Source organism: Haliaeetus albicilla, chromosome 12 (genome assembly GCF_947461875.1).
Source record: "Haliaeetus albicilla chromosome 12, bHalAlb1.1, whole genome shotgun sequence".
In the NCBI taxonomy this organism is placed as follows: Eukaryota; Metazoa; Chordata; class Aves; order Accipitriformes; family Accipitridae; genus Haliaeetus; species Haliaeetus albicilla.
The window spans coordinates 11674676-11700169 of NC_091494.1; the positions used below are offsets into that span (position 1 = coordinate 11674676).

The window sequence follows — 25494 nt, forward strand, 5'->3', positions numbered from 1 at the left end:
CTTCAATGCAAAACTCTTTAATTAGTTAAAATCATCGCTGCTTAAGAATTACTGTGTACAACCCTATAATGCCTGTCTTCATGTGTATATCTGCCTGTATCATGTGACCCACCTCTTTAAGCATCAAGCTAAGTAGCCTTAGGGACAGAGCGGGGTCCAGGTAGAATTCTGTTCTGAACTCAATCTTTCCGTGGTCTGATCTGGGAGGATTCAGAACCAGGAGTTTTGCAACTCAGACCTGAGCTAATAAGCCCTGCTTTATTGTATGCAGTGCTTGCTAGCTCACATGAAGTGTTTCAGTAATAGCAGCTACATGGTTTGTGTAGAGCTGCCTTGTGTTCACCTGTTTGGTTAGAATGAACTATTTCTGTTTCTGGAATGCTATGTAGACATGCCACAAATCAGATGGAGAGAGGGAGGGCAGTGGATTTGATTTTTTTTTTTTTTTTTTTTTTTTTTGGTGGCTAAAATCCAGGTAGTGAGCCCTGTGGCACTTTCCTGTGCTGGAACAGGTTTGAGTCCACTGCTTGCAAGTTGGAGTATGCTCCTTAGTAGGATAAGGAGATGCAGACTTTTAACTGAGCGGTTAGGTGTGCAGTCTGAATGGTACAAGAATTACTGCAGACTCTGCTAACTGGCCATTATAGATTTATATTTCATAAATGAAGTTTGATCTTACTTGATATGTTTCATCTTAACTAATATTTGAGCTTTTGCTATTTAGAGTTTTTTTGCAAAGGTCTTTAGTGGCATATATTACATTGACAATTACTTGTTCTGGAAACTCATGCTTCCTTACAAATTTTAATTGTAAAGGTGACAGAGTCCTTCAGATTATTCTCTGGCAGAAGAGTCACTGCTGTTTGGTAATGCCAATTGCACTGCTGTATTGTACTTCAAAAAACCTTATTTTAGCATGGTCACAAAATAAACTTTTTTTTTTTACAGTGTGTTTATCCTGCAGCTTAAATGCTGAGACAGCACCTTGGCTTATTTCCCAAAAGCCTGTTCAGAAACCAGCAGCAGCCTTATCCTCTTTTCTTTAACATCATTTGCTTTGCAAGTGATGCAGCTTGTTCTGCAGAGTGGATATCTGCACTGAAACACTCCCTTGCAGTCTGCACTAGGGAGAAGTGGAGCTGCATGTTCAACAGAAATCAATGTTGCAGCAAGGTTATAGCGTATAGAAATGAAAGTATTTCATCAGGCAAAGTAGAGAGGTTCAAAAGCTACTTTCAGCTACTGAATTTATGCCTCTATCTTTCCTTCTAGAAAGATGTGGATACTTTGCCCCATCTCCAACGTCTCTTCCTCAGCTTCAACAATATATCTAGGTAAGGGAAATAGCAGTTTGCTTCCTATCAGTAATTTGAAGTATCCTATTGGAGCTGTATTTTGTTAAAATTTAAATTAAAAGACTATGAGTGCAGATATTTTTTCCCCCCCTAACTTATCAGATGGTATAATCAAGCCATTGTGTATTTTCTACTTTAAACATAAAAATTCTTGAAACCCTTTGCATTTAAATGTAGTTGTACTATGAGTATTCTACCAAGAAACTTACATTTTTAGTTTAAAAATTATTGTACTGTTTACTATGATGATCAAAATTTTAAAATAGTTTTGTAAATATCTTGTTTTACTGTTAAACTAGATACCTGTTAAAGCAACATTACACAAGGCACATATTATATTTAACATACCATCACTCTATTTATGGAGTTACACGAACTGCTGAGTCAGGTTCTGCTTATGATGATTAGATTATTTCATGCTTGCATTTTACTTGTCCATATATTAATAAAGTCTGAAAGGTATATTCATGGTTATTTCTCTTTCAAACCATATGGCAGAAGCAGAATAGCTCAACTTTCAAAGCAGGGCTTCTATAGTTTCAAGTAAATAAGTGCATTTTGTTATAAATAGATAGAAATGTTTGTCTTCTATGCTTTTTCATATTTGTGCATTTTTAGAGTCTGCACTTATACTAGTGCCAATATGTAAAAAAAAAAAGTGCCTGTGTTATCTTCAGTTTGGTATGTCCTTTTTTTTTTTAATCCCTTAATCATCACCAGTGTCCTTTGCTTAGAATCAAATAATTTAACGTGGCATAGGGGAAAGATGCTTCATGTTCTAATTACAGGAAATGCTGTGCTGTTCTTGTGGCATCTGCTTTCTCTGTAAAATGTTGTACTAAGTATAAGCTTTTATTGTAATAGCTGCTTGAACATTTTAATTTGACCTGCATTATGTATTTTGCAGACAGCTCCAACCTGCTTGTCTGTGTTCCTTAGGGTCTTAAAGTACCAATGCAGTAGATCTCTGTAAATACTCATGGGTATTAAGCATTTTAAAAAAAATGAGATATGAACTGCAGGAAACTTTAATATGCCCTTTCCTTAATTAATCTGCTAGAGAGGGGCTTAGCATTTTGCCTTTCTTGAATAATTTCCAGAATTGAAACATGTCTTTTGTTTCTGTTTTTCTAAAAAATGTCTTGGCTTGGCAAGAACAATGAGGGGACTGCAGTAGCTGGCTCCCTTGCCATCAGGGAGCATCACTGCAGTCAGTGTAATTTCTGTATCTTTTTATATACTTGGTATATTTTGTGTAGCTTTCTGATTCCTTTCTCATGTTGTTTTATGCAAATTCATGTTATTTTTACAGTGTTCAAACAAGGAAAAATGTTTCCGTTTTTCTGTGAGGTTGTTAAAGTAGATTTCTCAAACTATGTAATCAGTAGTTTGCTTCTTGGTACTTTATCATGATTGTTGTCATTTATTCATTGGGACTTCAGTTGAACTATTGATAGATCTAGTCTTAGTTTTCATGTAAGCTATAAATACTTATGTAGAACATTCATGCAAATATATAATTTGGTTTCAATTTGTAGTTGGAATAAGTATAAAAATAAAATTGTAATGTCTAATGAAAGATATTGCTCTTCTATAAATTCTGTATACGTATGTGGGTAGGTAGGTGGATGGATCAGTTTAACTCTTTGTTTACCAGATATTGTTTTAAAACAAGCAAATGAAAAACTTCTTTTGATGATCACATTTACCTTGGGTTTTTGCAGTAATAACCCTTTATTGTATACGGTAGTTTTGAAGGCTAAAAACCCCCATTAATTCCTGATCTTGAATTATGTAGTAGATATGTCTTCTAACAGGAAAATGATCAAATATGAAAGTATACTCTTGATACTTGGCTTGATACTCTTTGTACTAACTGAAGTTATATGCAACCATAATACTAGTGAATTGCTGTGCTACATCTGAACATTCCTACAACCGTTTTAAATTATTTTGTGTGTTTTTGAGTCACTTACTTGGGTTGACTGTGTGCTATATGGTAATTTTAAAAAATATTTTTCTTGGAAACAGCTGTGTCTATACAACTGACTTTTCTTTTAGGCAATCAAATTGATGCACAGATATTCTAATTCATTTATCCGTAGGTCCATAGAGAAAACTGCAAATGGAAACAAACAATGAAGTATATTGCCAAAACCTGGATTTATTTATGTTACAGTTCATTAAAATATTCTATTAAAATATTATTTTAATAGAAGTAGCATTTCTGAGGCAGTGCTCCCATGGAAAGTTTTGCCACTTCCTATTTTTGTATGTCAGCAAAAATCCTTGAGTCTGAAATTGATACATACTGACATATATGAATTAATATTTCAGTAAAAGTTTGGGAATGCCTTTTAAAAATTGTCACTATTTAAGGGATGAGAATCTGTCATAGGTTTAATCACTGACGTTCTTTTTCCCTCAAGCTTCAGAGGAGGCCTCAGAATGCTGCTGCTTCTCTGCAGAGCTTTTAGTAAAAAAGGATGTATTGGCAAGATAATGTAAGCTAAAATCGAACACTGTAGAAGTTGATGCTGTAGAAGTTGATGCTGATCTGAAACAAAAGTCCTACTTCTGGCTTCAGCCCCCCAAAATTTAAGTTACAAACTGAAGGCATTCACGCCTGATGGCTGAAGGTAATATCTATCTATCTATCTATCTATCTAGAGCTAGTTATAAAGAAGGGGGAGAAATCCCATTTTTAATTTGTCATGTGGTACTGGGAAGAGATTACAGAAACTCTTTCCTCAGGAAAGATATGCCACTGAGATTGAGAGGTAGGGTTACTGCTCATATTTCACAATGTGAAACCAGGGAAGACCATTTTTTAATCTTGGAAGCAAAATACATATTTTCACTGTTACACTGCTGTCCAGGTCAGCACTGTGTTGTGCTTTTTCATTTAGTAAGGCATGTTGTCTAGCCATACGGAGAAAGTTGGATACAAGCTCCAAGGACGTGTAACTGTTTTTCTTCGTTTGGTTGCTGGATTGAAAACCTGAGAGAAGGACTGTTCTTAGCCTAATAAAAACAAGAAAATACCTTTTTTTCGTAGCAGAATGAAAATGTATAAATACATTTTTAAATCCTTGAACAAAAGCAGTACAAGGGGAATGAAAGGTTGACTGTGGTAACATCTGTTTTCAACAGTAATGTAGTGGTTAGAAACCTGGGAAAACCCAAGTCGTCGTCTTTGGCTGCATGTTTTCTGAATATGCAGTTCCCTCTCGGGTGTTCTATCAAACTGTAGTGAGTATGTTGCCTTCCTTATCTTCTCCAGAGCTTTTCCGCTTTATGGAACATGCTTTAAAAAAGTCATTGATGCAATGTCTTTTGATGTCATTGATGCCTTCCTAAGCAAGTAGGCTGTAACAGAGGATAAATGTTCTTGTGTCCTATTCCTGCCTACTAAATGTGTAAACGTGAATGTGTATTGCTGGTGGAGGTTGAGCTTACAGCATTCCAGAATACTCTGCTGCTTAGTAGTTGCCATGTTCTTGTGTGAGGCAGGAGGCGGGGGTTTGCATCCCCTCTGGTAGAGGGGAGAATTGGATGCAGGAATCTGAGCATGCACACAAGATTTAAAACTGATCTATTCTGAAAAGATTTCCAGAAAACATTGTTCTGTGTTGCTGAAGCTACCATTTTAGCAAAGATAAGTTCATCTAGGAAGAAGGAAGGACAGGGAAGGAGAGGTGTTTGCCATAGTTTGCTGGGACTTCTGCAGGAGAAGGTCTTTTGGAAAGAGAAGCAGACATTCCATTCAAGAAGATTGCCTGAGGCAGTCTGAAACAGCATCATCCACAGCTGCTTTATATTTCATGAGCAGGTTAAAGACTCCTTTGTGGTGAACAGAGGCTAGAGAGCATTGAGTTGGGGCCTCTGATTCCCGTAGGGTGGTCACCACTTGGCTCTGTCACAGCAGTCTGCGTGCTGGGAAGCAGACAGAGGCTTGCTTGTAAAGTATGCAGTCTGTTTGGTAAGAGTATTACATTAAAGCTTTGCTTGGCTTAGGATTGGGATACCAGTGTGACAAGTACAGTACATTAAGTTTTCTACACTGAATTTCTAAAGCTCTGGTTTTAATACATGTATACAAAGATGTGAAAACATAGCTATTTTGCCTACTGTTTTGCTCTAAAATCGAGCTGCTAATAGGGCAGCTACAAGCAGGATAAAGCAAGCACATCTGTTTTAGTTCCAGAATGAATGTTCTGGTATGCTGAAGCACTGAGAATTTCAAAGCACAGCAGTATGTGTAAGTGGAAGGTCTTGAAAACACTAGCAAACTTTCAACTTTTCTGTCATTTCCTGAAGAGATTGGTTTTATTAAAAATCTGTAAATCATATGTAATGGCAGAAGTACTGTTTGGTTAAATGTTTAGTGGGAAGTGCTTCAAGTAAATATATTTCATGCTTTTAATGAATATATTTACAGTATTTGAAACTAAGTTTGAAGACCAGAAAATTTTCATATTTGTCAAGCAAAATCTATTCTAGCCCAATGGAATTTCAGTTATGTTTTCTTATTCTAACATGTTTACAAGTTTGCTTTACTAACTTCTGTGTCATTTGGGAAGATTATCTTTTATCTTCAGGACATATTCAGTATGTATTTTAAGTAATATGTCAGCCTGATCTTCCAAAAATGTGGTTACGCAGGCCGTATTATGGAAGGGAAACAGGATCACAAAAAGAAGCAGAAAATGATAATCAAACTTGTCATCTTAACCACGTGTACAGAACACCCAATTCTTCAGATATGCTAAGCACCTTCACTGCCTTCATTGGAATCTGTATCTAGTTGATTTTCTCCATCAGTTCTTATGTTGTTTTAATACACTAAGCAGAAAGGTAGTAGTATCTTCCACTTCACTCTGTCATTCTGCTGCATCTGTTGGGTATATCATGTAGAAGTTACTTGCATGCTGTATTAATTGCACTGGGTTTTTTGAGATTTGTATTGGGTGATTTCTTTCTTTACTCCTACTAGCTTATGTTGGTATCCAGGCCTTTATTCTGCTGGTTGAGACTGTTTGCTATTTGGTGATACTATCTTTATATTTTATCTGTATGTATTGTTGTTGCAGAAATTGTTTTACCTAATACCTAGAATCTTTCAGGGATATCTGATTTTAAAATCTGACATCCTGGTAGATCAGAAGCCCTTTGCAGCTGAATGTTAGTCCTCAGCAGATTATTGTATGCGTTCTTGAAAGTTGAGCGATACCAGTGATAAAGGTAGTTGCCAGTTTATTAAATGACAATCTTAAATATGAACATCTGTACTGCATGTGATTTCTGATCCCTAAGTTCAGGGCCTACTTAGGGTTTGGTATCCTTCCAAGTATTAGTGGAGGAAGACGTTTCCTGCCACCAAGACTGAGAACAACTATAATCAGTTGATACAATCAGCAAGATTTTCAGAATATTAAACAAAGGCAGTAATTCCATTTTATCCACTTCAGAAATGGTCTCTTATTTCAGAATGTCATTAAGTATTTGTTTATCTAGTAAAGTGATTATATTTTTGTGATCAATGATTTTTTTTTAATTTTCAGATTTTTTTTAACTTCATTCTCAAAAGTAACAAGTCCATTTATTTCATACTTTCCACTTGAACTTACTTCATAACACAGGCTCAACTTTTGGAGGCCAAAGTACATGAAGATGGGTGAATGGTTGCACATTTATACAGTTTAATCAATTCCTTAAAAGGGGAGTCATATTTACTTTATAACTGTTCAGCTTTTTTGAAATGAAGTTAAACAGTTCTCTGTTTAAAATACTATTTATCTGAGTCAGCTGCTTTCTTTTCACATTCCATCTTCAATGAAAGGAACATGATACAGGCTGTGCATGTCTAGATACGTTTTACACAGGCCAGTTATTTTTGTCAGGAAACCGAATCAGATGTTGTCTAAAAAGCCAACTTTTTAGTGTTTGTAGACTGAACTCAGAACAACAGACACATCTGTTTTGAAGAAAATATGATGCTTTTGTAATTGTTTTTCTTCCAATATTTAATGATGTCGCAAACACCCAGGATCATTCTGTGGTATTTGTGGTTGGCTTTTTTCTTGTATTTTTCCATGGTTTTCATGCTGGCTTTGATGGCAAATACACCTTGTATTATTTTTTTTTGAATATGAGTTGGTATGTATCCTATTTTAAGGGGTTTTTAGGTGAAACTATATTCCCATAGTTACAAGTTCTCCTTGTTCTGCATCTCTTGTTTTTACCTGTATGTGAAGAGATTAAAAAAATTTAACAGCAGGAGCTGTTGGTATTTCGAAATACTTCTAATTTGATTTATCATACACAATATCGATGGGTGGTTTTTTTCCAGTACAGGTAAATATTAATGTTCTATCCTTAAGAAATAAAATCTTCCATCTCAAAATTATTCCTACTCTATGACATTAAAACTTTAAACTTTTTTGGTTACAGTTTTGAGGATATTCTGTGCCTTGCTGATTCCTCATCTTTGTCAGATATCACCCTTGATGGCAATCCGATAGCTCAGGAGACATGGTACAAACACACTGTTCTCCATCATATGATGCAGCTCCGACAGCTAGATATGAAGAGAATCACAGTAAGAAATTTCTGTTTTCGTCAAACTTACTAGGTACTTAAATTCAGAAGTAAAATGCAGGGGTTTCTGTGTATATATGTATATTAAGAATACCACCATTTTTTCTTAATTTAGTATGGAATTGAATGGTATTATAGACATTACAATATTTAAAACTAACCTTTTTTCTTTTGTTCAGTATTATATAAGGGTGTGCTTTTTTACTTCATTTTAACATGTTTATTTTTAAATGCTTAAAACTCTTCATTAGTAAGTACGGTGTGATCAATTGCCATGTGACATGAGAGAACCTGCAAAGCTTTTGGTTAAGGCTTTCTAAACATAGTCTTTGCTGGTTTGCTGTATAGCTGAAAAGGAACAGCACAGTTCTTCCAAAGGAATAGTTTGTTTACCCTAAAACTGGTGCTATTGGTAATTTCTTTCATTTAAAAACCTTGTTGGTTTCTTTAGTCTGCCTCCCTAAGGAAGCCTGGTGATCACACTGTTTCTGGTTTTGTCTGTATTTCTCCCTTCCTTACTGAACCTACTCTCCCCATTCATTTCTGTTTCTGCTGCTCAAGTTCAAGTAACCCTGATAAGGAAGAGAGGACTTGCAGAAAATACACTGTAAGGTAGAGGACGAAGGGCAATCACTGGGGGTATTACCATTAAGTCAACTATTTTATCTCTTAATATAGGAATAGCCATGCTATTTCTGCTGTGTCTACTTAAGTGACATGTAAGTGTAACTTTCTTACAAGAGTAATGCAGCCAAGCAAGATAAGGAATATAATATGCTTTACAAGCAACAGTGTTGCAGTGTTACCTTTTTTGACCAGGTGCTGATACATATACCCTATTTTAAATGCTCATTTGCTTTGTGCAAAGGCTGTACTGCATTAGAAATTGCACCTGTTGTTTTACCATCTATCCTGTTGTCCTGTAGCCAATCCACTGTGAGTACAAAATAGAGCCAATTATGATGTAAAATATAACATGTGTGTGGAAAACATTTTAATCTTAAAAATAAAGTGCTTTGGGACATGAGTTACTTCCAGCATTGAAAATACTAAATACTTGTTTGTTTGCAGGTATTCTATGGGTTGGGTTGTTTTTTTCTTTTGTGAATTTATACTGACTTAATTGAATACTTGCTAATTGCTTTGCTTTTAAAAAGATCGTTTTCTCAGTATTATTTCAGAAACTTGAGTCACATAAAGAAAACACCTCTCCCTTCTCCCTCCCCCAGCCCCTTCTCAAGAGGTGAAGGGATCCTGGTAGAACTCTCAGTGATGGGAAAAACTGTAGGAAGAGCTCAAACTCCTTTTGAGGCTCTATGGGATCCGTATAGGTAAAAAGCTATTAGAAATGCACAGCCATGGGAAAAACTTAATCTGGGTTCACACCTTGTTAAACATCAGAGAATCAACCACAAGACAAAAAGCCATAGAAAACCAGGCTTCACCAGTTGTGCTGCTCATAAATCTACTTGTAAAAAGAATGTGTTTTGCGTTCTTTTTATTTGCCCGCTGGTTTTTAAGCCTTGAACTTTAACATATTCTCCATGTAGAAGGTGCTATATGTTTTCTTCAGTAAAATCTGTGTTACCCAGATAGTCATATGACTTAAACAGGGATTTTAAGAAAAATAACGAGTATCATGAGATTTGTGATAAAATTAGAGAGTTGGCAATGCCAAATCCAGCTATTCTGCCTGGTAATGCAACATGCTGTTGCCATTGGATGTAAGGGTAAATGTAACTTGGTGGGGGGAATTGAAGTACAATGTTGGGTGTGTGCTTTTTCTCGCTCAATTAATATACCTAAACCCTAATTACACTTATAGGATCTTTTCTTCATCAGTCGTGGTTTAACCCCAGCCAGCAACTAAGCACCACGCTGCTCACTCACTCCCCCCCCATCCAGTGGGATGGGGGAGAAAATCAGGAAAAGAAGTAAAACTCCTGGGTTGAGATAAGAACGATTTAATAGAACAGAAAAGAAGAGACTAATAGTGATAATGATAACACTAATAAAATGACAACAGTAGTAATAAAAGGATTGAAATGTACAAATGATGCGCAGGGCAATTGCTCACCACCCGCCGACCGACACCCAGCCAGTCCCCGAGCGGTGAAATCCCTCCCCCCCGCACTTCCCAGTTCCTAAACTAGATGGGACGTCCCATGGTATGGAATACACTGTTGGCCAGTTTGGGTCAGGTGCCCTGGCTGGGCATGAGAAGCTGAAAAATCCTTGACTGTAGTCTAAACACTACTGAGCAACAACTGAAAACATCAGTGTTATCAACATTCTTCACATACTGGACTCAAAACATAGCACTGTACCAGCTACTAGGAAGACAGTTAACTACATCCCAGCTGAAACCAGGACAGTATCCACCCCTTATTCTATACCATTGACGTCATGCTCAGTTCCCATACCTTTAGTTACATTCTGATCAATCATCACCACCTTTCCATCCCTTTGAGACATATGAACAATGATATATATATATATATAAGTATACACACACAGAGATATCAGTTCTTTAGTTCTTTATGTTCATAAAATGTTTGTTGAGTTCATTTAGTTTCTGACTCTGGGCTCCGTCTGTCATACCAGTCTGTCTGAGCAGGAGGGATGGTGCAAAGTCCTCTCAGTCGGTAGAGCAGAATTGGGCTTCAGTGCGGTGTGACGAGCAGATGACATTTGGCGCAGCAGGAGGATGGTGTGCACCGTTGGATTGTTGCATGCTGGAGTCAGTTCTGGATCCACCTCTACTGCGCTTTGCTCAGTTTTATCACAGTTCTTTCTTGCTTGATCCAAGTGATTCTTACTATAGTACTATGGATATAGCATATAACAATTATAGTAATGATAACATACAGTAGCAGGATTATATAGCAACTAATATCATACAGTTTAATTCTGGCTATTTTCACCTAAAATCAAATCCCCTTGAGGCACACATCGGACTTCTCCATCTTTTCGCATCACCCACCAAGTGCACCCAGGCCCTTGAGCAAAAGCGATCCCACGAATGGGTTTACCTTTGCCTGAGGCAGGAGTAACCCAGACTGTTTTCCCTAACATGTTTTTCATGTGCACTACAGGGACTTTATCCCCTTCTACAGTATGTAAAAATTCTGATTGGGCAGGGCCACTCCGATTGGCGGATCCTCTGGTGTTGACTAACCAGGTGGCTTTTGCTAAATGTGTATCCCAATGTTTGAAAGTTCCGCCCCCCATTGCTCTCAATGTAGTCTTTAACAATCCATTGTATCGCTCAATTTTCCCAGAGGCTGGTGCATGATAGGGGATATGATACACCCACTCAATGCCGTGCTCTTTGGCCCAGGTGTCTATGAGGTTGTTTCGGAAATGAGTCCCATTGTCTGACTCAATTCTTTCTGGGGTGCCATGTCGCCACAAGACCTGCTTCTCAAGGCCCAGGATAGTGTTCTGGGCAGTGGCATGGGGTACAGAATATGTTTCCAGCCATCCGGTGGTTGCTTCCACCATTGTAAGCACATAGCGCTTGCCTTGGCGAGTTTGTGGGAGTGTGATATAGTCAATCTGCCAGGCTTCCCCAAATTTATATTTCAGCCATCGCCCTCCATACCACAGGGGCTTTAACCGCTTGGCTTGCTTAATTGCAGCACATGTTTCACATTCATGGATAACCTGCGCGATAGCGTCCATGGTCAGGTCCACCCCTCGATCTCGAGCCCATCTATACGTTGCATCTCTTCCCTGATGGCCTGAAGTATCATGGGCCCATCGAGCCATAAATAGCTCACCCTTATGTTGCCAGTCCAGGTCCACCTGAGACACTTCAATCTTGGCAGCCTGATCCACCTGTTCGTTGTTTCGATGTTCTTCAGTGGCCCGACCCTTGGGTACGTGAGCATCTACATGACGTACTTTTACAACCAGATTCTCTAGCCGGGACGCAATATCTTGCCACAGCGTGGCAGCCCAAATGGGTTTACCTCTGCGCTGCCAGTTGCTCTGCTTCCATTGCTGTAACCACCCCCACAGGGCATTTGCCACCATCCATGAGTCAGTATAGAGATAGAGCACTGGCCACTTTTCTCTTTCAGCAATATCTAACGCTAGCTGGATGGCTTTCACCTCTGCAAACTGACTCGATTCACCCTCTCCTTCAGCAGTTTCTGCAACTTGTCGTGTAGGACTCCATACAGCAGCTTTCCACCTTCGATGCTTTCCCACAATGCGACAGGATCCGTCAGTGAACAGGGCATATTGCCTCTCATTCTCTGGCAGTTTATTATACAGCGGGGCTTCTTCAGCACGTGCCACCTCCTCCTCTGGTGACATTCCAAAATCTTTGCCTTCTGGCCAGTCCGTGATTACTTCTAAAATTCCTGGGCGACTCGGGTTTCCTATGCGAGCCCGTTGTGTGATCAGTGCGATCCACTTACTCCACGTGGCGTCAGTCGCGTGATGTGTAGAGGAGACCCTCCCTTTGAACATCCAGCCCAGCACTGGTAGTCGGGGTGCTAAGAGGAGCTGTGTCTCAGTACCAACCACTTCTGAGGCAGCTCGAACTCCTTCATACGCTGCCAATATCTCTTTTTCAGTTGGAGTATAGCGAGCCTCGGATCCTCGATATCCTCGACTCCAAAACCCCAGGGGTCGGCCCCGGGTCTCCCCAGGTGCTTTCTGCCAGAGGCTCCAGGTAGGGCCATTCTCCCCAGCTGCAGTATAGAGCACATTTTTAACATCTTGTCCTGTCCGGACTGGTCCAAGGGCTACGGCATGAACAATCTCCCGTTTAATTTGTTCAAAGGCTTGTTGTTGTTCAGGGCCCCATTTAAAATCATTCTTCTTCCGGGTCACTTGATAGAGAGGGCTTACAATCAAACTGTAATTTGGAATATGCATTCTCCAAAACCCCACGACACCTAAGAAGGCCTGTGTGTCCTTTTTATTAGTCGGGGGAGACATAGCTGCTATTTTATTAATCACATCCATTGGGATCTGACGACATCCATCTTGCCATTTTATTCCCAAAAACTGGATCTCCTGTGCAGGTCCCTTGACCTTACTTTCTTTTATGGCAAAACCGGCTTTCAGAAGGATTTGGATTGTTTTCTTCCCTTTCTCAAAGACTTCTTCTGCTGTGTTGCCCCATACGATGATGTCATCAATGTATTGCAGGTGTTCCGGAGCTTCACCTTTTTCCAGTGCAGTCTGGATTAGTCCATGGCAAATGGTGGGGCTGTGTTTCCACCCCTGGGGCAATCGATTCCAAGTGTACTGGACACCTCTCCAAGTAAAGGCAAATTGTGGACGACACTCTGCTGCTAGAGGGATTGAGAAGAACGCATTAGCAATGTCAATTGTGGCATACCACTTGGCTGCCTTTGACTCTAGCTCGTATTGAAGTTCTAGCATATCTGGAACGGCAGCACTCAGCGGTGGTGTAACTTCATTCAGGCCGCGATAGTCAACTGTTAGTCTCCACTCCCCATTAGACTTCCGCACTGGCCATATGGGACTATTAAAGGGTGAGCGGGTTTTGCTGATCACTCCTTGGCTCTCCAGTTGGCGAATCAACTTGTGGATGGGAATCAGAGAGTCTCGGTTGGTGCGATATTGCCGCCGGTGCACCGTCGTGGTAGCAATTGGCACTTGTTGTTCTTCAACCTTGAGCAACCCCACAATCGAAGGGTCTTGAGAGAGACCAGGCAGGGTAGACAGCTGTTCAGTGCCCTCCGTCTCCAAGGCAGCTATACCAAAAGCCCATCGATACCCCTTCGGGTCCTTAAAATACCCCCTCCTGAGATAGTCTATGCCAAGGATACACGGAGCCTCTGGACCAGTCACAATGGGGTGTTTCTGCCATTCATTTCCAGTTAGGCTTACTTCAGCTTCCAATAGAGTTAATTCTTGGGATCCCCCTGTCACACCAGAAATACAAATGGATTCTGTCCCTTTATAACTTGATGGCATTAGAGTGCACTGTGCGCCGGTGTCTACTAGAGCCTTATACTCCTGTGGGTCTGACGTGCCAGGCCATCGAATCCACACGGTCCAATAGACCCGGTTATCCCTTTCCTCCACCTGGCTGGAGGCAGGGCCCCTTTAATTCTGGTTAGAGTATTCAGTATTCACTTCTCGTAAAATTGGCTCAGAAGTCCCTTCAAGAGGATCGGAAATGAAATCAGCCCTTCTACTCTGTTTGGAAACTGGAGCGGCATTTTTCCTGGTAGAATCCCCTTTTGTGGTGGTTTTTCCTCACAGTTCACGTACCTGTGCATTTAGGACCGAGGTAGGTTTTCCGTCCCATTTCCTCATGTCCTCTCCCTGATCACATAGGTAAAACCACAGGGCACCTCGCGGTGTGTACCTTCTATATTCTCTCTCTTGGGAAGAGGAGCGCTCACTCCTAATAGCTGAGACATTGGTCCTTACACGTGTGGAGTAGGACATATCCTCTTTGATTTGTTGGACATCCTCGGACAGCTTCTCCACAGCTGCAATGCAGGCTTGTAGGGAGGAGGAGAGATTTTCTTCGTATTGACGGAGTTGGCGAGCCACTTCCTCCACTGTCGGTGCCTCTTCATCCTTCCAGGCCATTATTGCCAATGCGTTGGCATAGGATGATGGTGCGCTCCGTACAAACTTCCGCCACATGGGTCGTGTGCATTGGACTTCGTCTGGATCTTTGGGTAATTGTGGGTTGTCCGGGTCATGATGGATCGTCTCTAGCACAGCTAATTCCCTCAGATATTGAATACCTTTTTCCATGGTGGTCCACTTGCTTGATTGACATATAACATCTTCCTTAAAGGGGTACCTTTCCTTCACACTTGACAGGAGTCGCCTCCAGAGGCTGATGGCTTGTGTCCCTCTTCCAATTGCCTTGTCAATGCCACCTTCCCTGGCAAGCGATCCCAGCTGCTTGGCTTCCCTACCTTCTAATTCCAAGCTATTAGCCCCATTGTCCCAGCATCGGAGGAGCCAGGTGATAATATGCTCACCTATACGGCGGCCAAAGTCTTTTCGCAGATCCCGCAGCTCACTCAAGGATAGGGACCGGGTTATTACCTCTGGTTCTGCCTCTTCCTCCGGTTCCCGTGATGACCCTGGTTCACCTTCATCCTTCGCTAAGCGAACTGATTTTTTTGTATATTTCTTTTTCTGTACGGGGGCAACTGATGCTGGTGCAGGTTGGTCCGCTGGTTCAGTTGCAGTATCGCTCGCAGGGTTTTGGATAAGCGCAGTGTCTGTCACCGAGGTTTGGGTAGCAGCAGTGCTCGTCACTGGGGCTGGAGGGGCTGCAGTGCCTGTTGTTGAGGTTTGGGTAGCCCGAGTTCTCGTCGCCGGGGCTGGAGGGGTCACGGTGCCTGTCGCCAAGGTCTGGGTGCCTGCAATGCTCCTTGCCGGGGCTGGAGGGGCCGCAGCGCCCGTTGCCAAGGTTTGGGTGGCCGCGGTGCTCACCATTTTGTTGTTAGGTCCAGAGACTTTCTCTTCCCCTTGAGGATACTGAGTGGTGTCAAACAGGGCTCGATACGCATGGGCCAGGCCCCAGCACGTTGCAGTGATTTGTATCTCTCTGGAGCTGCCGGGGTGACAGCATACCTTTTCCAAATATTTTACTAGTTCTTCTGGATCCTGCACTTGTTCAGGGGTGAATTTCCAAAACGTCGGAGGTGCCCACTTTTCTAGGTATTTGCCCATACTACCCCACACACCCTGCCACTCATGATTATCCAGCCTTGGGGCACATCTCTGGGTGATCTTCTTAAATAGCTGTTTAACCTTAAACGAGAGCTGAACCACATTCAGAAGTATGCTAATTCCTAGCAGTAGGGCTAGGACCGTGCTAGTCCCAACATTCCAGGAGTATTCAAATTTTTCAAAATTCTCAAACACCATTGTAACTGGACCGAAGGAGAAAGGAGAGGGGAAGAAAGGTACCCCACCCACAGACTGGTTTTCCATGGAGGAAAGGTAAATGGTATAATTATTAATAGTTTCCCACAGATGGCTCCCGCAGTATAAAGGTGACAATGCTAAGTGCAAATACCGGATTAATCCCACAGCTGATGACTTTATCATACCATAAACCAGAGTTATACCATACATCAAAGCGAAAACCTTAATCCACCTCCCACGGATGATAAGCAGTAGAAGAGGAACTACATACAACAAGCGAGGTGATACATAACAGAGCCTTAAAAACCAGAGCAACAACTCTAAGAATGCATAAATCAACATAATGAATGCTTAGGACAAATTTGTTTTAACAAGCTCTGGTCAGGTTTGTCGTTATCTCAACCCTTCGAGCCCCACGTTGGGCGCCAAAAAGGACTGTCGTGGTTTAACCCCAGCCAGCAACTAAGCACCACGCAGCCGCTCACTCACTCCCCCCCCATCCAGTGGGATGGGGGAGAAAATCAGGAAAAGAAGTAAAACTCCTGGGTTGAGATAAGAACGATTTAATAGAACAGAAAAGAAGAAACTAATAATGATAATGATAACACTAATAAAATGACAACAGTAGTAATAAAAGGATTGAAATGTACAAATGATGCGCAGGGCAATTGCTCACCACCCGCCGACCGACACCCAGCCAGTCCCCGAGCGGCGAAATCCCTCCCCCCCCCCACTTCCCAGTTCCTAAACTAGATGGGACGTCCCATGGTATGGAATACACTGTTGGCCAGTTTGGGTCAGGTGCCCTGGCTGGGCATGAGAAGCTGAAAAATCCTTGACTGTAGTCTAAACACTACTGAGCAACAACTGAAAACATCAGTGTTATCAACATTCTTCACACATTGAACTCAAAACATAGCACTGTACCAGCTACTAGGAAGACAGTTAACTACATCCCAGCTGAAACCAGGACAGTATCCAGACCATTTTGAACTTAAGTGTTGCTTTGTCTTGTAAAGAACTGAGAGTTGGACCAGGATGTTGGTTCTTTCTGACTAGGAATTCTTCCCTAACCTGTTTAGCAGCTCTTCTCCTCAAGAACTGAGTTTTACACAATTGTTACATCTGCTTTTAACTTTTCTTTTACTTGCTGGCTTCACTGAGACAAAAAAATTATTTCAAGAAAGAATAAAATCTGAAAGATATTTTCACAAGTTTGTAAGAGACTTTGAAGCTTTATTCATGTTGGTTTTCAAGAAGACGTATGCTCTTTGGTGCTAGGCCTTTTCTGTGGGATTCTCTGGAGAAAGGGAACCTCAGAGCAAAAGTCTGGTGGTAACTGCCTCTGCTTCAGGGAATTATTCAGAAACATATAGCTGCCATGAAAGTCAAATACTCTGCACTTGGGATAAAACTTTTTTTGCATTGTAATTGTTCTAATATTTCTTAATATTAGGGCAGATTGGCCTTTATTCAAGGGATTGTATCATGTTATAACAACTTTTAAACCCTGACCCGTGGGGAAGTTGGTATTTTCTTAGGCCATCTCATTCCTAAACCATTTCTGAATGTAAGATTTAAGCTCTGAAACCACTGTGGCATGGACCCAGTGGTGGTGAAATAGTGGAGGTTAGTCACCTGTAATGAGTTTCACTGTACGACTGTAAACACTTATTCATTGTCCACACTAGAAGATGATTTTTCAGCTGAAAAACCCATCTGCTTTGCACTGTGTATCTAAAACATAAACTCAGTGGAAATCTTTTATTTCTCTAACTTTCATAGATCAATCTAGAGGCTTAAAGAGTGGGGAGGGGGCTGAATTACAGTGGCTGGACAGATTACTGTGTGTCTGTCACCTGTATTAACCATCAGTAACTGTAACAGTTATACTTTTACCTCAGAACTAAGGTGGACGAATGTGACTTGATCTATGGCTCAATGAAATATTCCTATGTGAAATTGAAGTGTATTACAGTCAAAGCAGGCTCAGGTTGCATATGTAGTCAGTTACATTGTTTGGTTAACATAGTAAAATGGTTGTTTTTTTGGGCATTGAAACTTTCTGAATGTGTGTTGTAGTTTGAACTTTTTCAAAAGTGGACCTATCCAGTGGCACTTACAGTTTAGCTGTGACTTATCACTTTTTCCTCCAGTCTTTCGTAGCAGTAAGCAGATACTGTCTGCAGACATGTAATAAAATATTAAAATATGAATGAAATGTGTACATATTCCTTACTGAGAAATTATTTAACCAGGAACACTTGCTATCCATCTCTTTAAATACACTTTCTCAACAGAATTTGCTAAGAGTATATATATTTAAATGTGTGTGTATATATAGTAATAGTTTTTTTTTTTTTTTTAAATGTACTGTGGTTCCCAAATTGAAAGACAAGCTGCATATTTTTAACGGTAGAACTTTTGCTGCTTTTCACTGAGGTTTTATAGGTTTTGGATTCTTAAAGTAAGAGAGTTGTGTTTTTGTTTTGATTATTTGCTTAGATATTATCTCTGCTGATCAGGGAGTAGGTTCTACTACTGTGAAGTATTCTGGGTTTTTTAGGGATGAATCCCTAATTTTTTTTTTCTTTCCACTTGAAGATAAGATACTTTGGGAACTTCTGGAGTCATTCTTATGGATCATAATCCTCTCTCTTAAATCAGGTCTTGTGAAAATATACTAGATTAATACTAAAAGTAAAAAATGGAGGTATATCTCATTGTCAAATATTACTTAAAGAACAATTCATCAAAAACTTTGTGCTTGCTATTTTGTATGGCTATATTTTTACTAGAAACATCCTTACATTCTTACTTCATTCTTGTGTAAAGTCAGCCTCTTTGGTATACGTAACGAAAAGTAGCCTGCTTTCTGCAAGTATAAGTGAGCTGAATTTTGTGTATTTTAAGCATACTGTGTTGAGTCTCTTATGACTTGAAAGCTTAAATGTATATTCCAGGCCATTCTTTGTATTCTTCTTTTTTTTTTTTTCGTTACCTGAAGTAGTTTATATCAAGTATACTATAGCTGTTTCTAATCTATAGTAAAATTATTTGAATAATCTTAAAGTAGATGTACTACGGAAATGAAATGCTGCATTCCTTGTGTGCTAACTTAGTATCTTTTTCTCCTGTGACTTAAATGGTATCATTTGTTGAAAAAGTACTTGTTTGACTAATAGTAAAGCAGTAGTGAGGAATAATATGTGCATTCCGCTGAGGTCTCTTTAGGATCCTTCTCAGGTCTTGCTGGATGTTACCTCTTAAAGGACTGGTGACATAGATTTTGGCCGAACCTATCATTATGTGCTCATGTAGCAGCAGGGGGAGCTATCAGCATGCCAAAGCTACACATACAGTTCTGTTACAGCTCTAATGGAAAGTTTTTATAAGGGTGGTAATAGCTTTAATGTGCCTTATTCTTCTTGTGTTCTGTTGCTACTGTTGCTTCACACTGAGAATGTAAACCTGCAGCCTCAAAATCTCATTGCAGAAAGTGAGATTTATGCTTCTTTAGGAAGTATATTCCTCTCTCTCTCTGATGGCTTCTTCGCCATTTAGTAAGTTTTTAAACTAATAAATGGAGGAAATTTCAATATACAAGAGGACATCCAAGTCCTTTTGTAGTGATCTAGCACTTCAACCTTCTGGAAAAGCATCCCCCTCCTTGCCCAGCAAAGTTTGGTTTAAAGATGAAACAAAGTTATGGACAATAGCAGTAGAATAATGAGGGGAAACAAAGAATAAGGGAGATAGAAAGAATTTCAAAAGAGCTGGAGCTAAAAGAGAAGAAAGGGTAATAGTAAAAATGAATTGTGGCAAAGTTATTAAGGCCTTTGTTTTATCACTTTGTGGGTTTTCTGGGGTTTTGGGGGGGTGTTGTGTATTTCAAGATTGATTGCATGTGTTGTGTAAGATTAATCAAGAAATGTATACGGATTTGATTTCCATAAAAAGTAAATTTGGCCCTTGACCTTTATTCAGGTATTTTCTCTGTCATTCTGCCTTTATGAATACTGAGTAAAACAAGGATGTATTTTCTATTTAGGCTGAGCAATTTCTTTTGTAAAAGAAATAGTATTTTTTAAATGTCTGTAATTAGGATAAACTCTTGATTAAAAAAAAAAGTCTTATTCAGTTAAGACTTTTTTTAGAATGTAATTTGCATTAGTTCATTTCATTCTTTGTGTTGAGATGGTGTTGGCAGGGAAAGTACTGGACTGACTTGAATGAGGGCAGTAGACCCTCATGTATGGAAGACAGTGTCATGAAGAACACATTTGAACTGGATTAAGGGAAGGCTTTGAGAAGGAAGATAGAGTAAGAAGAGACATTTGTGGAAGCTGAGAGAAAACTCAGTTAGGGAACTTTGTGGATGTTTGTGTTAAAGCTTGAAGAAAAATTTAAGTTGTTTTGAAAGGAATAAAATTAACGAAGGCTAATTTCATATAGATTAGTGTCATTTTGTTCTCTAATTCTCACCTTTCCCAGTGCGAAAGACAACAATACCTCAGCTTGGAGTTGAGTCTGATGACTGGCCAGCTGTTTTCTGCCAAATAGAATGGATAATTTCTGCTTCTTCTCCCTTGGTGGGAAAACTAGTTTACATTTCTTTCTACATATCAATTTTATATAATCAAGCTTCTAGGGAACAAAAAAAAAATTAATTTGATACTTCTAAACATACTTTAAGTTATTTAATATGTTCTATGTGTTGAAAAGTCATTAGAGAAGACTAAGACACCAAAATTGTAAAAAGCTTGTTTCTTTAGGAAGCCAAGTTAAAAAACATAAATGCAAGGTCAAATAAAGAGATTTAATCAGAAAATAAAAAAAATCCGAAACAAATCTAACCCACTTTCTGTAGAAGGATATCACTAATGTAGTTTGCTAGTATTCATACTTTATTTTGACTTCATGTTTTTTAAAGTAAACACAAACTTAGTATGCTGTGACATGTAATTGGGATAAGCAGCTGTCATAAGAATAATGTTTGTAGTTCTTAACATTTTGAATTGTATCTTGAGAAACAGTACGTTTTTGTTTTGCATTATTAATTCTAGATTCATATTTGTGGCATATTACCTGTATGGGGTTTATTTAATGATTTTCACAGCCTCACCCTGAACCTTCCCATTCAGGTATTGGGTTTTATTGTGTGGCATTTTGTTGTACTGGGATCTAGAAGGCTGCCTGTATCTGTGTGTGGCTTTATTTAATTATTTATTGTTGATCTTCCTTTAATGTGGACTAGTGACCTTTTTGGGTCTCTTCTAACCTGGATAATTCTGTAATTCTATGATACCAGTCCCTTGGTAATACCCTGGTTAGGAAAAACTGAAAAGCCCAGTAGCTGAGGTGGCGCCAACAAAACATGGATGTCAAAATCCATGGGTTTCAGGGGGGCTGTACACAGATAAGAGTAAGTTTGCTGTGTGAACCTAACTACTTATGCTTTGGAAGTTATTTTCCTAAAAATGTAATAGCGATGCGAAGTGTGAAGTTCCTGTTGTATTTTACTTTCCAGTCAGCATTCACCCATGTGCTTAGGGGTTCTTGCAATGCTCTAAACATAACATGTTTTATTTATATAGAAATTTTTACATAGCAATATGTCTTCATGGTTTATGATGTTTTCTGTTCATTTATGTTTGTTAATATTCTTAACACATAACTTTATGGAAAGTGAAAGTGAACAGGTTAGGACAGGAGCTTTCTATTTTGAGGGAAATCAAAACACTTTCCGTATGTTCTGGGAAGATACTTTAATAGAAACACCCAAATGGCATGTGAAGTAAATCAAGATAAGTTAAAGTATGATTCCCAAATATTTGTGTTGGAAGGACTCTACACTTTTTACTTCATAGTGAACATTTCTTTTGTTACTTGGAAAATATATGTTCTAAAAATACTGTGCTGTGAGAATGTTTAGACTTCTGTAAACAGGGAGCATTCAACCTAATATGGGTGTACTGCAGTATTACATGATGTACCAGGAAAATTAAGCATCTTCACTTACATGACTTTCATTATTTAGGAATCAGTGGCTTTCTTCTTGAAAATTCTTCTTGAATAGGTAATAATATTGATGAGAAACAATGTTAATGTACTATAGTTAACTTTGAAAATATTCTTTTCTTCTAAAGTTCTGTTGCTGATTGAGAAAAGTAAGCCCCTGGAAACAGTTTAGAATGATAAAAATCAATCTTAGATTATGATCTGAGCATAAATAGAATTAAGCTCATTCACTCTGTCTTTCCTTACAAAAAAATTACTAATTACAAAAACCACTACAAAGATAGGAATATATAATGCACAGTTATATTTTTAAATGTTCTTTTTCACTGTCATACTCACCATATGCTTTATACTTTTTCAAAGACCTTTACAAATACTAGTTTTAAATACCTACTCAGATACAAATACTGAAGATAAAGCTATCTATTTCTTCTGTATTTCTTGATTTATTTATAATCACCAATTTTATGGGTTTTAATAATATTTAGAAACATTAAAATGTTAAAAATCCTAAAATTGTATTAAAATTCACATTTCAAATACTACCACAAAAATATATTAATAATTTATCAGTAATACTTCTCCGAACCTGATTAATTTCTCCTTTTATGAAGTTGTTTCTTTTTTCATCCAGGAAGAAGAAAGACGTATGGCATCTGTTGCAGCAAGGAAAGAGGAAGAAAGGAAGCGTGAAAGCCATAAACAGACCTTGCTTAAGGTATTTTCTATGGCTGTTCTAAGACTACTGTAAACCAGTTTACAGCAATAATCTATATCCTAATATTTTTTGCTGTAGTTCTTGCATATCCCCATATACCTTTATCTCTTTAAACTTTTATAGCTTAAACAGTACACTCCACAATTGAAACTCTCTTCAGTGAACTATGCAAGTTATACTGAATACATGAGTGTGATATATGTAAAAGGAGGGCAAACTTCATTTTCATGAGTCAGAGATAAAGTAAATCCAGAGTAAGGTAAAGGACTTTTCAGTGATTTAAAATTCTTTGAACTTGGTCTCCCCCATTTCAGGTGAGTGCTCTCACTGCTGCCATGCAGGGTGTTCTGAAGTAGTTTTTCCTTAATTCTTTCCTGTTGAAGTTGTTCCTTTTTGTGGAAAGAGTTGAGCAGTCATCAGTGCAGGAGCTGGACTCCAGCTGTCTTCTTTTTCAGAAGAACGTTTATCTACCAGACCACCTGGCCTGGTTAATGCTTATATACATGAGATGGAATAGCTCTAACAGGGGAGACTGAGGTGCACTCCAGAATACTCTTATGGAGCTGGTGAGTAAATGACCTATGTTGCTAATAGGAGACCAAAGTTCAAGGATCAAAGAGTGTCTGCATTCCATTTGTTGTGTGAATATTGCCATTTGTCTCCAAATCATTTTTCTTTGGAGAAAAAAGTGCCTAAAACTCTTTGTCATCTAGTAATGGTTATACAAAAAGCTCTTTCAATTTGGCAGTCAAACAAACAATCAAACAATTTTCATGTATCCATATTGTTAAGTTGCCTAGGTAAAATATTTCATGAAGGGGATTAGATTGAAAGTAGTTGCAGGAGGCTGTAAGAAGTGTAGCAAATGTATACAGCTCTGAAAAATAGACACAAACAGAATGTTAACAGTATATTAAAAGGTGTTCTAAGTATATAAGAAAAAACAAACCCAAGAACCTAAATATATGAAGGGGTGGGGGAAGAATTCCATGTCTAGTGCCTAAGAATATACTTTGATTTCCTGTACATTTGTATCCATGTATATTTTGATTTTCTGTTTAAAAACAACAACAACAATATATCGAAGTCTTAGATAGAGTTTTTGGGTTTGTTTTGTGGTTGTTGTTGTTTGTTTTGTGGTTTTTATATTTTTTTTTTATTAGTGTTGTAGTTTGGCTTCCCCCCCGCCCCGTAACATACTGATGTGTTTAAAGTCTCTTCAGGTTTGAAGTTTTGGTGTCAGTTCTTAGTAACATAAAGAAATGGGAGTTAGTAAATAATATTCACATATGGTGTTATTTCATGCCGTTGAAAAGCTAACTGTGTCTTTGGACTGGAAAAAAAGTAGGTGTTTATTTGTAGTTCATGTTCTTAACTGTTGATGTGATGTTTCCTTGGAGCAGAGGGATTGCTTGTCTTGATGGCCAAGATTTCTCAGTGCATTTAGCTAATGGAAATTTCCCTTAGAAGGAAAAAATACATTTTTAATGTATAATGCCATTATTACTTAGACTTCAACATTAAATTTAATCAAGGTGTCTTTATTACCTTCAAGTAGCTGAGTGGCATGAGAGCCAATACCAATATCTTTTGCATGAATCAGTGATTTTGTATATCTTTCCTTTGTAAATATCTTCTGTGTTACGATTATGGTTTCTTTTTCCCTGTTCCACACATTTGAATTGAAAGGAACATATCTGCTCATAGATACAATGTCCAGTGAAAAAAGTTGCGAACTACTGGGTTTTCTTCATAGTTAAATCTGAAGAAAATATTTAGAGAATTATGTTTTGCAATTTTTGTTGCTGTCACTTTTCTCCAAAATTCCTTAAACTATACACAGTGTAAATGAAATTATAAGCACTCATTCAGTAGCAAACAGTTGCTGTTTTCCTGTATTCCTGCATCAAAGAAGTTAATTTCCACAATGACATCTCTTGTTTTTCCCTTGCTGATACTTGTCTACCCTAGCAGCAGAGTTTCTTCATCTCTCTTTTTCCAGACTATTTTTTTTATTGCTTAAAACTCACTCCTCTGAGAAAGTTTGAGAATAGAGGCTGAACTTACTATTTACTGGAACAAGAAGTAGTTATTGGTAGCAGAATCTTCATACTTCTAAAATTTGCTTTTTGTAAAATGAATTCTTGGAAGTTTCCAAAGCTCTATAGGAATCCAGCAGCCCACAGCTGAGGGCTAACAAAGCAGTAGAGCTGTACAGTTGTTGAGGTTATGAGGAGACCCTCACCCTGCAGAACAAACAGAATTTTGTAAATGTGATTGGAAGAAAATGCTGACTATTTCAACTTCCCCTACTTTCTGTGACATGGAGCCCAGTCATCACTGACGTCTGTAAAAGTTGGGCGCTTAGTGTTGCCTAACGAGATTAACACCATAACACTCTGGGCCAATTGAATGTGAAATAGAGTTTTGAGCTCTTTAAAATGGAAAAACTTTCAGAAGAGGAAAACTTTTAAAGTAGTTTCCATGTACTTTCAGTGTCCATTATAGACAATTATGGACATAATTTTTATCAACATTTAAAGCCTAGTAGATCTATCTTCATTATCAGTCAATGAGACAGATCATGGTGTTTACTCTAATAGCTGCAGCATGAGGGATTTGCTTGTAGGTATTAAATGTTTTACAGTGAAACATTTATATGCAGTTGTTCTTTATTCTTAAGGTAATACCTAGGTTCCACAAATTAGCAGTCACAGATGATGAAATGCTTGCTTTTTTTGTTGATCTACTATTTTATGTCGTTCAAAGAAATATTCATTTCTAGTGCTTTACACTTCACATCTCCAACACTGAGTACTGAGAGGAACATTTAGTGAACTATGTTGCAGTGATGTCTGTAACTCCCCCACGGTGAAAGGAATTATGTAAAAACATGATGGTAACAGTTAC

At 38.7% G+C, this 25494-nt stretch overlaps 1 protein-coding gene across 4 annotated transcripts in view; it reads left to right on the plus strand.

The window, feature by feature from the left end:
* Positions 1-25494, plus strand: part of LRRC49 (leucine rich repeat containing 49) — a 59874-nt gene that overhangs the window by 19964 nt on the left and 14416 nt on the right. For 2 of the 4 annotated variants that reach the window (XM_069798081.1, XM_069798082.1), the window contains 3 exons: positions 1273-1334; positions 7809-7956; positions 22501-22584. In XM_069798081.1, the coding sequence (XP_069654182.1) occupies positions 1273-1334; positions 7809-7956; positions 22501-22584 (294 nt within the window). The remainder of the gene's footprint in view (positions 1-1272; positions 1335-7808; positions 7957-22500; positions 22585-25494) is intronic. The other 2 variants (XM_069798084.1, XM_069798083.1) reach the window with 2 other exon arrangements.